Source organism: Mesoplodon mirus, assembly GCF_964341445.2.
Source record: "Mesoplodon mirus genome assembly, chromosome: 6".
NCBI classification, from domain to species: Eukaryota; Metazoa; Chordata; class Mammalia; order Artiodactyla; family Ziphiidae; genus Mesoplodon; species Mesoplodon mirus.
Window position 1 is genome coordinate 41,215,788 of NC_138982.1, and position 16,563 is coordinate 41,232,350.

General features: G+C 37.1%; 1 protein-coding gene across 1 annotated transcript in view; it reads left to right on the forward strand.

The window, feature by feature from the left end:
• Window positions 1–16,563, forward strand: part of P3H2 (prolyl 3-hydroxylase 2) — a 157,480-nt gene that overhangs the window by 122,554 nt on the left and 18,363 nt on the right. Inside the window, exons 4-8 of the mRNA XM_082625436.1 lie at window positions 3,557–3,688; window positions 5,513–5,655; window positions 5,989–6,078; window positions 11,566–11,606; window positions 13,380–13,474. Of these exons, the coding sequence (XP_082481562.1) occupies window positions 3,557–3,688; window positions 5,513–5,655; window positions 5,989–6,078; window positions 11,566–11,606; window positions 13,380–13,474 (501 nt within the window). The remainder of the gene's footprint in view (window positions 1–3,556; window positions 3,689–5,512; window positions 5,656–5,988; window positions 6,079–11,565; window positions 11,607–13,379; window positions 13,475–16,563) is intronic.

Consider the following 16,563-nt stretch of genomic DNA (forward strand, 5'->3'; position numbering starts at 1 on the left):
CATTCTTTTTTCTTTATTCTGTTCCACAGCAGTGAATTCCACCATTCTGCCTTTCAGGTCACTTATCTGTTTTTCTGCCTCAGTTATTCTGCTATTGATTCCTTCTAGTGTATTTTTCATTTCAGTTATTGTATTGTTCATCTCTGTTTGTTCTTTAATTCTTCTAGGTCTTTGTTAAACATTTCTTGCATCTATTTGATCTTTGCATTCATTGTTTTTCTGAGGTGCTGGATCATCTTCACTATCATTATTCTGAATTGTTTTTCTGGAAGGTTGCCTACCTCCACTTCATTTAGTTGTTTTTATGGGGTTTTATCTTGTCCCTTCATCTGATACATAGCCCTCTGCCTTTTCATCTTGTCTATCTTTCTGTGAATGTGGTTTTTGTTCCACAGGCTGCAGGATTGTAGTTCTTGCTTCTGCTGTCTGCCCTCTGGTGGATGAGGCTATCTAAGAGCCTTGTGCAAGTTTGTGTTGAGGTTTTTTAGAGGGATAATTAGGAAATATATATCAAAATTTAGACTAAGAAGTAAACTGAAAATCAATGTGCCTTCTTTTAGCCTTTTTTTTTACATTTTAGAAATATATATATTTTCATACATTTCAAACTGATCACCACAATAAATCTAGTTACAATATGTCACCATACAAAGATATTACATAGTTATTGACTATATTCTCCACACTGTACATTTCATAACCATGACTTATTTGCAACTGGAAGTTTGTATGTCTTAAGTTCCCTCACCTAATTTATTCCTCCCCCACCACCTACCCCTCTGGCCCAGTTGTTCTCTATATCTATAACTCTGTCTCTGTTTTGTTATGTTTGTTCATTTGTTCTGTTTTGTTTTGTTTTGTTTTTAGATTGCACAGATAAGTGAAACCATATAGTATTTTTCTTCCTCTTTCTGACTTATTAGCATAATACCTTCTAGGTCCATCCATGTTGTCACAAGTAAGAAGATTTCATTCTTTTTTATGGCTGAGGGCTGAGTACTGTTTTATTGTGTGTGCACATATATCACATCTTCTTTATACATTCATCTATTGATGAGCACTTAGACTGCTTCCATATCTTGGCTATTGTAAATATATTATTTGTCAAGTGATTTATTTGCTACACATTCAATTACCCAAGTTCAACTCAATTCACTTAAAATCAATACAGCATTATTGGGAATTTTTTTCCATAAGGTTTTATTTTGTTGGGCTTCTACCAGAGCCATTTACTTGCAGTTTTGTAAACACTGCTCATTTGAATGTCACTTTTATGTGTGCTTCACATTTCAACTGCTGAATATTTATTTAACTTAATCTTTTATTTGAGAATGGGCAGGCTTTTCCTTTATTTCAGTTTACTATCTTGTAGTTTTTTTAAGGATAGGTTCCCTGCTTTCATTCCCATATTCATCTCTATACCTACCTCTACCAATGGCCACTGAACAGCTTTGTCAAATGTCCTAGATCTGGTTTAAGAGAATTGACTGACAAATTTCCACAAATTAACATTTCAAAATTTTCTGAGGTCACCACAGCCTGCTGGTTGCTGGAAAAGAATAGAAGTCTCCTAAATCAGGCTCCTAATACTAACACAGCTACCACCACCATCACCCTACTTCCAGTAAATAAAAGTGATAAAAAATTCATAGTCCCTCAAATTTAATCAAATATTATATGTTACAGGAATATGGTAAGTCTTCTCAGGAATTTGAAGCATATCCAATTCATTATGAGATGGAAATCTTTAAAAGTATTCCCATGCAAGTGTCTTGAATCTCAAACTTATTAAAACATAATAATTTCACAATAACTTTTGATATAGAAAGGAGACAAGGAATACAACTAATAAAAAGGGATATCATTCCTCTAACTATGTAAATTCCTGCCTGGTTCAAAACTATTCTCGATTAGGAGTCCAGCTTTTAAAATACAGAATGTATTTAGAAAGCCAGAATTTTTTACTTTTAGAGTTGGAAGAACATTACCAATTGGAGAAAACTACAAATGGCTTCTGAATGCAGTTATTTATTACCAGCCATGCTCAATGAAGCCCTAAAGGATATCATTTTGTCACGTTTATTTTGCTGCTATTAATGTCTTACTTTGAAAAATACCTCATTCAGATTGTGGATTCCTGTTGGGTGTGTTTCCCACCTTTTCCTTTTGCTTGTCATTTGGAATTAGTAGTGCATATTAAAAGGTAAAGAGGAAAGCAAATGGCCAGCAAAACTAGGAGAAATGCTTGAGAGTTGTTTGTTGTTTTCTTAAGAAATAAAATAGCTAGCTATTTATTTATAACATGCTAATCAAATAAACATAACCCATTCTTCTCCTCATGTCTTCCAACTGAAATTAAGAACCAATGTATGATAGTGATCCTATTAGCTGTACTATATTAGATTGAGTTAGCTAGGTTTTAAGAGAACTAGCACATTTCCCTACACAGCAGGAAACAGATATTTCCTTTCTGTTGTGTTTTGGGGGTCCCTCTTTAAGGTCATCTAGATACAAGCCAAACTCTGCATAATAGAAAGCCTTTTGAAAGGAGGCAGTTGTGGATTAGACTGTACAGTCATGAAGTCTGGTGGCTTTATCATTATTCTCAAGAGAACTTGCTCTGCACAAGCATGAATGGACTATTCTCTTAATGGAAAAGACTGCCTCTATCTTCATTGTAAAAATCAGAGTCGGGGCAAAATGTAAGAAGGGTTTTCTTTCTGGGATATTAGCCACTTGTGTTTCCTCAGCTCATGCTTGTATGAGATAGAACCCAGAGCTAAAAGGAGCATGAAAACTCCTGCACTTCAGGATCCTCGCCTGTTTGCAAGTGAGAAGAATGGGAACAAAGAAAGGGGAACAAAGAAAAAGAGGCAAAATCCTTCTTCAAGTTCTTTAGCTTTCATCCTTCTCCTATTTTACCAGTCCCTTCAGTATTAGGATTTATAATGTCCAGGTGATAGACTAATTTGTAACTGGGTAGAATAGGTTCCTGATCAATAGATGTAAAGGAATGTTGTTTTTATTTCCCCTTTAGTAAAAGTGGCTTGAAAATATTAACAAGGAAAAAGAGCATTGTGGTTTCACTTCTCTGCGTGAACTCCCCACGTACATGGCAGTTCCTTTTTCTCAACCGGTCCTTAACATAACTGGGATCTGAACTTCCCATCCTGACTCCAGGACACTTCAGGCCATCTAAAGTCCAAAAAGAGACCCCCAAGTTGTTAAATAAGAAAGTAATCTACTCAACTGGGCATGGGTGGGATGAGATGGCCTATGTCACTTTCAGGAGATGTAGAAAAAGAATACACAGAAGGAAAGAGTGCTATACATTTAGAATCTACTAGTAATTAGTCTAGTGATCACTGGTTAGGAAGCCTTGGTGAGTCACTTACTTTCTTTGTGAAAAGGACTTCTGATCATGAATGAGGATAATAATGATATCTCTCTAAGAATGTATGGTGAGGTGAGATGCCCTGTGTAACCCTGTTTCTCACTTTGAAGTCTGGACATTGAGCAGATGAGAGGAACCCACTTCTTGACTCTTGTTTTTCAGATCACTATGTGCAGGTGCTGGTTTGTCAGCATGAATGCGTGAGGGAACTTGCCACCCGCCCTGGCCGCCTCTCACCAATCGAGAACTTTCTTCCCCTACATTATGACTACCTACAGTTTGCCTACTATCGAGGTAAAGCGTGGATTATCTGTGAAAAACTTTGGGGGGAAGGGGTGTGGCTCATCACAACAGACATCGAATTTTTGTGGGTTAGTCCTCTGCCTTCCTCAGTTGTAATCAAGCTACGGGGGTGTATGCATTTTCTCTCTCACCTCACATCACTACAGCTCAGAACAAGAGCAGAAGGTGAAACCACAAGTGGGCAAATGTTGTGACAATGCCCTGAAAGTTATACTAGATTGATATTTTATGTGATTTTTAAATTTAATTTTTCGATTTAATTTGAAAAGATAATATACTCACAGGTTTAAAGACTAAATATTTAAAAACCTCTCTCTCTTTCTTTTCCCCACAACCCAATTTCATGCCCTAAAATCCACAGTTTCTCATTTACCCTTCCAAAATTTTATACAGAAACAACACACACACACACACAGTGTCTCTGAATTATTTTACCTCTTACACATAGAAGATAGCACATTATTTACACTCTTCCTCACATTGTTTTCTTCACTTAATGATACATATCAGATTGTTTTTACTATGTTGGACCTATGAAATTCCCTTTTGCTTGGTCAAAAATGGTCAAATTTTGGCAGTTTTATATGGTTCAATCTAGTTGTTTCAGTACATAAAGATCCTCCTCATTAATTTTTCTTTATATCTAGATATCACCATACTATAATTTATTTAATGTGTCTCCTTACTGATGAGCATTGTGTTGCTTGTAATATTTTACTATTACAATCAATGATCAAATGAATAATATTTCCTGTATGTCATTTACATTTGCATGTAAATATCTATAGGATAAATTTCTGGAAGTACAGTTGCTGCATCAAATGGTTTATTTGTTTGTAATTTTGACAGATGTTACCGATTTTTTTCTCCACACGGAGTACACTTTTCATTGCACAGCAACAGAATATATTATCAAATTTTAAATATTCCCAAATCATTACGTGAAAATTGATATCTCAATAAAGTTGTTTTTTTTTTTCTTTTGCGGTACGCGGGCCTCTCACTGCTGTGGCCTCTCCCGTTGCGGAACACAGGCTCCGGACGCACAGGCTCAGCGGCCATGGCTCACACGCCCAGCCGCTCCGCGGCATGTAGGATCTTCCCAGACCAGGCCACGAACCCGTGTCCCCTGCATCGGCAGGTGGACTCTCAACCACTGCGCCACCAGGGAAGCCCCTCAATAAAGTTTTAATTTCCATTTATCTCATTGAGAAAGAAAGAGTGAGCATCTTAGGTTTAAAAGCAATTAATAGAATTTGGATTGCTGAAATTGGTCTTAGATATCATGTTTTCAAATTCAGTACAAAAATCAGAATTAACTTCAAAAATTCTACTCTGTATTAAATAATGTAAGTTGCCAGCAAATATCTTCAGGTGGAGCTTTTGATAATTTGTTGAAGACATCTAGCAGCATAGCAGACCGAAGTTAGTACCTTTGGAATACCTGAAATCCTGTCCTTCCTTTCATCTACAACTATTTCTGCTGCTTCTACTCAACCTCATGGCATCATCCCTCTTTTCTTTTAATTTTTATTTTATATTGTAGTACAGTTGATTGACAATGTTGTGTTAGTTTCATGTGTAAAGCAAAGTGATTCAGTTATACATATACATATATCCATTCTTTTTCAGGTTCTTTCCCCATATTGGTTATTACAGAGTATTGAGTAGGGTTCCCTGTGCTATACAGTAGGTAGCATCTTCCCTCTTACTGATCATTTCATGCTGACTCTCATGGACATGTTGACATATCTTTTAAAAATTTTGTAGACCAACCTAGGCTGACTCTAATGCCCCAACTCCTGGGTTTTTCAGTTGGCGAATATGTGAAAGCCTTGGAGTGTGCCAAGGCCTATCTTCTACTCCATCCAGATGACGAGGATGTCAGAGACAATGTGGATTACTATGAGAGTCTGTTGGATGACAGCACTGACCCAGCATCTATCCAGGCCAGAGAGGTAAGACCCATGTTCTGAGAAGAAACTCATTATTCTGCTCAGTGCTCTGGGGAGAGTTGGTAAAAATATAAGACTTCTCTTAAAGATAGCTAACAATTTAGTAAAAGTTCTAGGACTCAGCTCTTTGCAACTTTAATTAGTAATGCTAAAAGCGTGTTTTTCACCTATGTGCTAGCTTGCGAAAATCTACAGAGATAGAGACATTTTTTGCAGCTGTGAATATTTTTTTAGCTCATTTGTTACTGTCTAAAGAAAATTATTTCCACTTGAACATTAATCATACCTTTTAACTGTTATTTAAGTATACATTTTCTTTTTTTTTTTTTTCTGTAGGATTTGGCGATGTTTGTGAAGCATCATAAACTGGAATCAGAACTAATAAAATCAGCTGCAGAGGGTCTGGGATTTTCATACACTGAGCCGGTAAGAACAAAGAGGAGAGAGGAAAAGGTCTTTAAAGGAACTATTCGGTGCACTTCTTATTTATGATTGTATTGTCCAGCCCCTTTTGTTGATTATAATCCCCTGCTTTTTGTAAACAAACACTGGAGGGAGGGTGTGTTTACCCTGTATATGTGATGAACTGTAAAAGACTTTAACAGATTTCCATGTCACTGAGAGCTAAAGTCAAAAACAAATATACTTGAATAGGAAAGAAATGTTTTGAATATGATATGTTTGCCTCAGGATTGTTTTATTTCCTAATATCTGTATGCAATATTTTGTATTTTCTTTAAACATTTCTCTTAAACATTTTAAACAATAAAAAGACTTCAAAAGAACAGAATCAGTCACAATCGTACTACCTATCATGCTGACTACTTTTTTCCACGTGTCTCTGTTGCCTTCTTTTTTCTTATTTTTTGGGGTTGCGTTGGATCTTGCTCTGTGCAGGCTTTCTGGCTTTCTCTAGTTGTGGCGAGCGGGGGCTATTCTTCTTTGCGGTGCGTGTGCTTCTCATTGAGGTGGCTTCTCTTGTTGTGGAACATGGACTCTAGGTACGCAGGCTTCAGTAGTTACAGCACACAGGCTCAGTTGTTGCGACACACGAGCCCTAGACCGTGTGGGTTTCAGTAGCTGCAGAGCATGAGCTCAGTAGTTGTGGCATGTGGGCTCTGTAGTTGTGACTCATGGGCTCTTGAGTGCAGGATCAGTAGGTGTGGCACACAGGCTTAGGTGCTCTCCAGCATGTGGGATCTTCCTGGCCCAAGAATCGAACCCATGTCCCCTGCACTGGCAGGTGGATTCTTTTTTTAAAATTTTTTAAACATCTTTATTGGCGTATAATTGCTTTACACTGGTGTGTTAGTTTCTGCTGTATAACAAAGTGAATCAGTTATACATATACATATATCCCCATATCTCCTCCCTCTTGTGTCTCCCTCCCACCCTCCCCATCCAAACCCTCTAGGTGGACACAAAGCACCAAGTTGATCTCCCTGTTCTATGTGGCTGCTTCCCACTAGCTATCCATTTTACATTTGGTAGTGTATATATGTCCATGCCACTCTCTCACATCGTCCCAGCTTACTCTTCCCCCTCCTCGTGTCCTCAAGTCCACTCTCTACATCTGTGTCTTTATTCCTCCCCTGCCCCTAGGTTCTTCAGAACCAATTTTTTTCTTTTTTAGATTCGATATATATGTGTTAGCATACAGTATTTGTTTTTCTCTTTCTGACTTACTTCACACTGTATGACAGACAGACTCTAAGTCCATCCACCTCACTAGAAATAACTCAGTTTTGTTTCCTTTTATGGCTGAGTAATATTCCACTGTATATTTGTGCCACATCTTCTTTATCCATTCATCTGTCAATGGACACTTAGGTTGCTTCCATGTCCTGGCTATTGTAAATAGTGCTGCAATGGGCTTCCCTGGTGGCACAGTGGTTGAGAGTCTGCCTTCCGATGCAGGGGACACGGGTTCGTGCCCCGGTCTGGGAGGATCCCACATGCCGTGGAGTGGCTGGGCCCGTGAGCCATGGCTGCTGAGCCTGCACATCCGGAGACTGTGCTCCGCAACGGGAGAGGCAAAAACAGTGAGAGACCTGCGTACCGCAAAAAAAAAAAAACAAAAACAACAACAACAACAACAACAACAATAAATAAATAAAAGTGCTGCAATGAACATTGTGGTACATGTCTCTTTTTGAATTATGGTTTTCTCAGGGTATATGCCCAGTAATGGGATTGCTGGGTCATATGATAGTTCTATTTTTAGTTTTTTAAGGAGCCTCCATACTGTTCCCCATAGTGGCTCTATCAATTTAATTCAAACCAACAGGGCAAGAGGGTTCCCTTTTCTCCACACTCTGTCCAGCATTTATTGCTTGTAGACTTTTTGATGATGGCCATTCTGACTGGTGTGAGGTGATACCTCATTGGAGTTTTGATTTGCATTTCTCTAATGATTAGTGATGTTTAGCATCCTTTCATGTGTTTGTTGGCCATCTGTACATCTTCTTTGGAGAAATGTCTATTTAGGTCTTCTGCCCATTTTTGGATTGGGTTGTTTGTTTTTATGATATTGAGCTGCTTGAGCTGCTTGTATATTTTGGAGATTAATCATTTGTCAGTTTCTTCATTCGCAAATATTTTCTCCCATTCTGAGGGTTGTGTTTTCATCTTCTTTATGGCTTCCTTTGCTCTGCAAAAGCTTTTAAGTTTCATTAGGTCCCAGTTATTTATTTTTGTTTTTATTTCCATTTCTCTAGGAGGTGTGTCAAAAAGGATCTTGCTGTGATTGATGTCATAGAGTGTTCTGCCTGTGTTTTCCTCTAAGAGTTTTATAGTGTCTGGCCTTACATTTAGGTCTTTAATCCATTTTGAGTTTATTTTTGTGTATGGTGTTAGGAAGAGTTCTAATTTCATTCTTTTACATGTAGCTGTCCAGTTTTCCCAGCACCACTTATTGAAGAGGCTGTCTTTTCTCCATTGTATATTTTTGCCTCCTTTATCAAAGATAAGGTGACCATATGTGCGTGGGTTTATCTCTGGGCTTTCTATCCTGTTCCATTCATCTATATTTCTGTTTTTGTGCCAGTACCCTATTGTCTTGATTACTCTAGCTTTGTAGTATATATAGTCTGAAGTCAGGAAGCCTGATTCCTCCAGCTCCATTTTTCTTTCTCCAGTTTGCTTTGGTTATTCGGGGTCTTTTGTGTTTCATACAAATTGTGAATTTTTTTGTTCTAGTTCTGTGAAAAATGCCAGTGGTAGTTTGATAGGGATTGCATTGAATCTGTAGATTGCTTTGGGTAGTATAGTCATTTTCACAATGTTGATTCTTCCAATCCAAGAACATGGTATATGTCTCCATCTGTTTGTATCATCTTTAGTTTCTTTCATCAGTGTCTTATAGTTTTCTGCGTACAGGTCTTTCATCTCTTAAGGTAGGTTTATTCCTAGGTATTTTATTCTTTTTGTTTCAATGGTAAGTCGGGTGTTTCCTTAATTTCTCTTTCAGGTTTTTCATCATTAGTGTAGAGGAATGCAAGAGATTTCTGTGCCTTAATTTTGTATCCTGCTACTTTACCAAAATCATTGTTTAGCTCTAGTAGTTTTCTGGTAGCATCTTTAGGATTCTCTATGTATAGTATCATGTCATCTGCAAACAGTGACTGTTTTACTTCTTCTTTTCCAATTTGGATTTCTTTTATTTCTTTTTCTTCTCTGATTGCTGTGGCTGAAACTTCCAAAACTATGTTGAATAATAGTGGTGAGAGTGGGCAACCTTGTTTTGTTCCTGATCTTAGTGGAAATGGTTTCATTTTTCACCATTGAGAGCAATGTTGGCTGTGGGTTTGTCATATACTGCCTTTATTATGTTGAGGTAAATTCCCTCTATGCCTAGTTTCTGGAGGGTTTTTATCATAAATGGGTGTTGAATTTTTTCAAAAGCTTTTTCTGCATCTATTGAGATTATCATATAGTTTTTATCTTTCAATTTGTTAATATGGTGTATCACATTGATTGATTTATGTATATTGAAGAATCCTTGAATTTCTGGGATAAACCCCACTTGATCATGGTGTATGATCCTTTTAATGTGCTGTTGGATTCTGTTTGCTAGTATTTTGTTGAGGATTTTTGCATCTGTGTTCATCAGTGATATCGGTCTGTAGTTTTCTTTTTTTTGTGACATCTTTGTCTGGTTTTGGTATCAGGGTGATGGTGGCCTCATAGAATGAAGAGTATTCCTCCCTCTGCTATGTTTTGGAAGAGTTTGAGAAGGATAGGTGTTAGCTCTTCTCTAAATGTTTGATAGAATTTGCCTCTGAAGCCATTTGGTCCAGGGCTTTTGTTTGTTGGAAGATTTTTAATCACAGTTTCAATTTCAGTGCTTGTGATTGGTCTGTTTATATTTTCTATTTCTTCCTGGTTCAGTCTCAGAACATTGTGCTTTTCTAAGAATATGTACATTTCTTCCAGGTTGTCCATTTTATTGGTATATAGTTGCTTGTAGTAATCTCTCATGAGCCTTTGTATTTCTACAGTGTCAGTTGTTACTTCTCCTTTTTCATTTCTAATTCTGTTGATTTGAGTCTTCTCCCTTTTTTTCTTGATGAGTCTGGCTAATGGTTTATCAATTTTGTTTATCTTCTCAAAGAGTCAGCTTTTAGTTGGCAGGTGGATTCTTAACCGGTGTGTCACCAGGGAAGTCCCCCATGTTGTCTTTTAAACGTTCTTCATATGAAGACATCCCTTTTGTAGAAGTAGTACCTCTATATATATAGATTTCTATTTTTATTTATTGATTTTTATTTGGGATAGCATAAGCAATTTCTATATCTTTACAGCTTTCAAAATTATTTTTAGCTACATCTATAGTTGATGTACAATAAATAAGTTAATCCTTTTCCTGCTGTTGAACATTTGTTTTACTTATTTTTGTTTTCTTGTGCCCAGATGAATGCATTAAGCATTTTTCTTTCTACTGAACTATATCCATAGGATAAATTCCCAGAAGTGGGTTAACTCTGCCATCGAAGTATATGAGAAGGTTTAAAATTTTTGAAATATTTCTTCTAGGAGAGTTTTCTGGTACCTTCATTATTCCTAATGGTTCATAAAAGTTTATGGTTTTACCATCAACATCTCAACAATGAGAAGCAACATCTTGAACTCATTCATATGCCCAATATATTATGTACAAAATGGTGCACCGCTGTTGTTTTAATTTGTATTCCTTTGATTACTAGCAAAAATCAACTTTTCACAAATTATTATTAAGTATTTGTCCTCTCATTTGGTTTACCTGGACAAGTATTTTATTCATTTATCTGTTCATTGCTATATAAGTTCTTTATATACTGTACATGTTAATAGTTAATATAAAAAGCACTGATTATAATATATCCTATTTGTAACACATTTTTCGTCTCTTTGTTAGTTATGTTTTTATTGACACATTTTTTAAATTAGGATAATTTTAATGTACATTTCTAGTGTAATATTTCTAATATGTTTATATCTGGTATTACTATTTTTGAAAGTTATGTTATCCCAAATAACCCTAGGGGAAAATATCATTTACTTTATGGTCTTATACAGATGATTAACCAGATTGGACTTTTTGTTTATTTGTTTTATTTATAAAAGTGAAAGGAGTTATACTTAATTATCTTCTAAGTGTCTTCTTGTTACCAAATTCTAAATCACTTTCTTAGACAAAAGGATGGATGCCCAGGCTAATTCCATGCTATTTTTTAAATACAGTTTGTCTTAGCCAAAATTGCACCAACCTTAGCCTTCTTTTTTATTAAAATTTTAAAATAAATACCATATTATAGCTTTATATAATATGCAAGTTTTCTAATATTTTAGGTCTTTTGAGTGTTTTATCTTATTTCTGTACATGGAATTTTAGTGACAAAACTACTGAGTTTTTTTTTTTTTAATTTAAAACAGAATTATTGGATTCAATATGGAGGACGACAGGATGAGAATCAGTAAGTTCTCCATTTAGAATGTTTAATTGTAATGAGAAGAAATACTTAGAATCATATTTATTATAAAGAACTTGGGCTCTATGAAATAGGCAAAAGGATATAATTAGAAGAGCTCTGAAATGGGAATTAGGAGTTCTTCATTCTGGTCCCAGCTCTTCCTCTTATTTCCAAGGCACCTTAAATAATTTATCTTCCTCTCTGGGTCTCATGCTTTTCCTCACATCAAGGGATTGAATCAGGTGATCTCTAATGGCTAAATGTTCTGTGACTCTAAATCAGAGAAAGTTGGATGCTGTTTTTGATTTTTTTAATAGGAAAAAAACAGTTAAATTATCTTTTTCATGCTAAATTTTCTTACTGCATTTATTTGAAAGCATCAAGCTCAGAAAGTTTCACAGCAAGCTAAAATATTAAGTGTCATGAACTCAATCAGAATTGAAGAAAACTCAATTTTTTAAATGATAGATGTCAAAAGTCAGTTTACATGTTCTGAGCATTTCAAGGAGTCATAGAGTCTTGGAGTTACACGTTTGAGGTTGTCAACTGAAAAAAAAATGCACTCTAAAACTGAGAGTTACGTTTTATTCAGTGGATTTTCTGAAGACTTCAAGCCCAGGAGACAGCCTCTCAAATGGCTCTGAGGGACTGCTCCCAAGAGTTAAGGGAGGAGCCAGGATGTATAGGAGTTTTGTAACAAAAAGCAGACAGTCAGAATAGCAAAATATTACTGTTAATTAAAGAAAACCAGACATCCCTAGTTAATTTAGGGTTTACACTTTTCTATGTATGGGAAGATTTCAAGAGCCTGGGCTCATTGAAATCATTCCTTTGATATGCACCTCAGCTCTCTGGGGCCAGTGTCCTGTGTTTTCCCATTCTGAGTCCCCTCAGGGTGCACCGTTGTGGGGAGGTTGCAGTGCCTGACTGCTTGATGGTGGGTATCCTTTTTCCATCCTCAGTTCCTTCAGGGCTCACCATCAGGGGAGGCTGTAGTGGCTGATGGCTTGATGGTCGCAACGTCCTTCATTTACTGATATGGCAGGTGGCATTCTTAGTCCACAAGATTTTGAGGTCCAGGTTATTATCAAAATCAGAAACTGAGGCCCTGACAAGGCAAAGGACTCAGTATCTCACCATGAAGGACTGGCAGATCCAGACCTTCTTATTCAAAATCTTGTGGTCTCTCACTGAGCTTCAAGGGCTCAACCCCTGGGTGACCTCAAATTATTTCAAGAGATCCAAGAATGTATATGCATATTTGGATTTGCTCAGTTTGTATATATTGAAAGGGTATCATGCTATTGTGTGTGTTCACAAGGTTTGACACAAACTCATGTCTTCTATCTTGGAATAGTTGAGAATCACTACACTCGGACATGATTTATTTCAATTCAACCATCTTTCAGTGATGCGCTTTATTCAACACTTATAATACAACACTCTGAGCATTGTAAACATGCACGTGATCATTGTTTCATGCTCTGTTGGTACTCAAAGTCTAATCTCAAGGGGTTTACATTATGGATACAATGAACTGTAATAAAGGTTGCTAAGAAGATTTAGAGAAGTGAAATAGAGCACACTCATTGGGAAAATAGAGAAGAGCTTCATGGAGGCAATGGCATCTAATTTGATCTTGAAAGAAGTGGACTTGTGAACCACAAAAATATACAATATGAAGTCATAGACTACCTGAGTAAGGTATCCTTTGCCTTTGAACATTTTTATTCAATGGGATATTGCTATTTCAACTTTTTTTTTTTGAATGGGCAGGGTTCCTTCAGGAGTGAATGTGGAGGGGACAGCAGTTCATGGATTATCAACGCGGAAAAAGTCATCACCCAAGATAGAACGAGACCTAAGAGAGGGTAAGTATTATTGCACTTTTACTCTTAGAAGGAGGGGAAGGGGAGGCTGGGACTTGGCCAGTTCTTACCCATATCAGGGTAGAACCCATTTTCACTAAAAAATAAAGAATAGGACTAAACTACTCCAGTTCATAAAATTCTGAAAGCAAGTCTCAAAAATAAGAATGTCTCAGTTGTGTATATCACTGCTTTTGGTTTTCAACAAAAGTGCTACCAAATTCACTCACAGGAGTCCTGTGAGCTAGGCAGGGACTGTATGATCATTGCCGTCCTCAGCTGAGTACCCGAGGCTTGGAGAGGTTACCTGGCTTACTTCTCTCACATTGGAGGGGAGTGCTAGAGAGCATGGAATAGACTGTGTATCGGGGAAACTTGAAGAGACAGGTAACACGGGATATTAGTTAACTTAAGATCCTTGAGGCACATATCTGATCAGGGCTTAGGGAAATCAGTAGAATTTAGATTAGATTGACAGAAGTGTGGAGGGAGCCATTCAAGTGGATGAAACAAAGGACCCAAAAGGCTCAGAGATGGAGACAGCAGGATATTAGATGCCTGTTTACATAACCTCAAAGTGACTGGAGTCATAGGTGGAGTGTTGCCAACGTAGGTTTTAAATAGAGCCAAACATTCTTGTAACCATAACTTATTAGCAAGTGTAGTACTAACAACAGTAGTAATCCTTAACAATTATTATTACTTCTATATGTTTTACAATTTTCCCAGCAAATTTATCCACAGTTCATTTTAATACTGGCAGCGTCTCCTGTGAGAAAAGTGTCCCCCACTTCACAGGTAAGAAAACTGAGGCTCACAGAGATTTAGTGACCTACCCAAAGCCTCAGAGCTTGTAATAGGTTAAGCAGGCTTTTGAATCCAAATCCTTTTTTCTGTTCTTCACCTGATGATGGAACATAGCAGTGTCTAGATATCTGAAATGTATCCCCTATTGATTAAATAATTGCAAGATAAGAAGAGGTTTTTAAAAAACCTTCATTGAGAATAAATACAGTCCCCCTTTCCCCAACAAGAGAGATGTCAGCACATTCCTCTAGCTGATTTGAAAACTTCTGGCTCTCTGCAGCTCTCACATTTCCCAGCCCTTTCCTTCCTCAGCTTCCAAGTCAGTTTGAGGCAGTAAACAGGATAATATGCTCATCTAATCTGACCTGGACCTCAGTTTGTAGTCACAAAGCCCAAGCTATTTTACAAGTGCCAGAGAGCTTCATGGTCAGCCAGAGTTCAAGTTGCTTTTTAAGCTGAGAAATCACCCAGGAAGTACATGCCAGTAAGCCGGCACTTTGCTGTAAACGTTTGGGAAGCTCCAGGACAGTTGCCAAATTTCAAAGCATTTTTTTCCTGGCTACCAGGGGATCTGATGTCCAGCAAATGACTAAGAAGGCTAATGGGAAGAGTAGAACAGAAAACTACACAGGATGGAGAAAGGTCATGATTGACTGGGTTGCCAAATTCTATCATTTCTGCCATTGAATGGGCTAATGAATCATAGGATGTTCCCTGGGAACCTACTGGAAAGCCTTCTGTGCAGTCACTAGAGATCAAAATATGGTCTAAATTAAGAACAGTGGTAGACAGAGGCAAAGTTCCCAATTTGAAAACACTTTCAACATCTTAGTCTGGCTGAAAACAGATGTCAGGGAGGCAAGAAAGGATGCGTGCTTCCAGATTAGAATATATTTCAGCTTTTCTCATCTTCCACAAAGAGATTTCCATCTACTCTGTTACCTAACAGTATTTAGTAGTATTCATACTGGATGTCTCCTGAGCATTAAGATGGGAGTGACTCAGGGCTACTGCACCCCAGAGCGACTCCAGTCCTTGGAATATGCATGTCATCTTATTAAAAACATCTGTCACTTATCCATTCTTCTTTCAACCACCAGTTTTCCAAAAGCCCTGCTCAGTAATAATCCCAGAGTCAGTAGGGGTAGAGTAGAAATAACTTTGAACTTGGAGTCAGGAAGCCTATCTTAGTCTGATGTTCTCCAGAGTGATGGGTAACTAGAGACTCACTCTCTCTGATCCTTATGTTCCTTTACCTGTAACAGAAGGATAGCAACTCTTTGGAGAGGATGAATATGAAAGTCTTTTGTAAACTGTAAAGGGCAGTGCTCATATAAGGGCTTGTTAGCACAGTCCCGTCGTAACTTATATGACCTTGTCATATTTATGGTAAAATATATCTTCTTGCCATGAGCCATAGGCAGTGAACACAAAAGAGCATTTTCCTGTAAGATTCCTCTTTATTGCAAATGGAGAGTCAGAGCCAGGCACATACTTTATGAATGAGGGAAGAATTAAGTTGTTTAACTAAATCTCCTTAGGCTGTGGTTAAGAGTTGGCTGAAGCTGTCAAATCAGATCCCAGGAGCCACAACTTATTGGACTACATTTTTATTTTTATTTTAATGTTTTTCTCTGTCTGTTGTGCTACTAGTCATTTATAGGCTGGTAGACTTGCATTTTTGAATGACAGGATTTATTTTTCCTTTTATATTTTTGTTTTCCTTTTGGTTAGTGGGTAGGTAGTTGCCTGTTTTTTGTTAAATGGATATGTGGGAAACCTCTGTATGAAGCTCTGGGTTTAGTGGTGGTTGTGCAAGCTACATGAAAGGCAGATGTCTAGTACAGATTCTGCCCAAACCTGTTAGAATTTAGGTATTTTAGACTCTGTGTTGCTCTCTGTCCCTTCACCTGATCTTTGTATATTGCTTATGCCATGGTTGGGGGAATTGTCAATATCCCAGTAGCTCTCTTTTAAATATAATCCATTATGCCATATGCTTATTAAGATATCTCATTCAAACTTAACACAATATGCCAGGCATATTTTAACAATTCAAAAATGATCATCATAATAATGGAAAATACTTATACAGAGCTTAAGCATGGTAGGCATTTTTCTGAATGTTTTAAAATAACTTTTGAAGACATGTTTTGAAAATAAACTAATATATTTAAAGTGATACACTCTCAATATAGAAAATGAGAAAAACATGGCAAAGTACAAACCAACCTAGTCCACTAAACCCTTGATCTGTCTTCCATTTCTATTCTAATTTTATACTA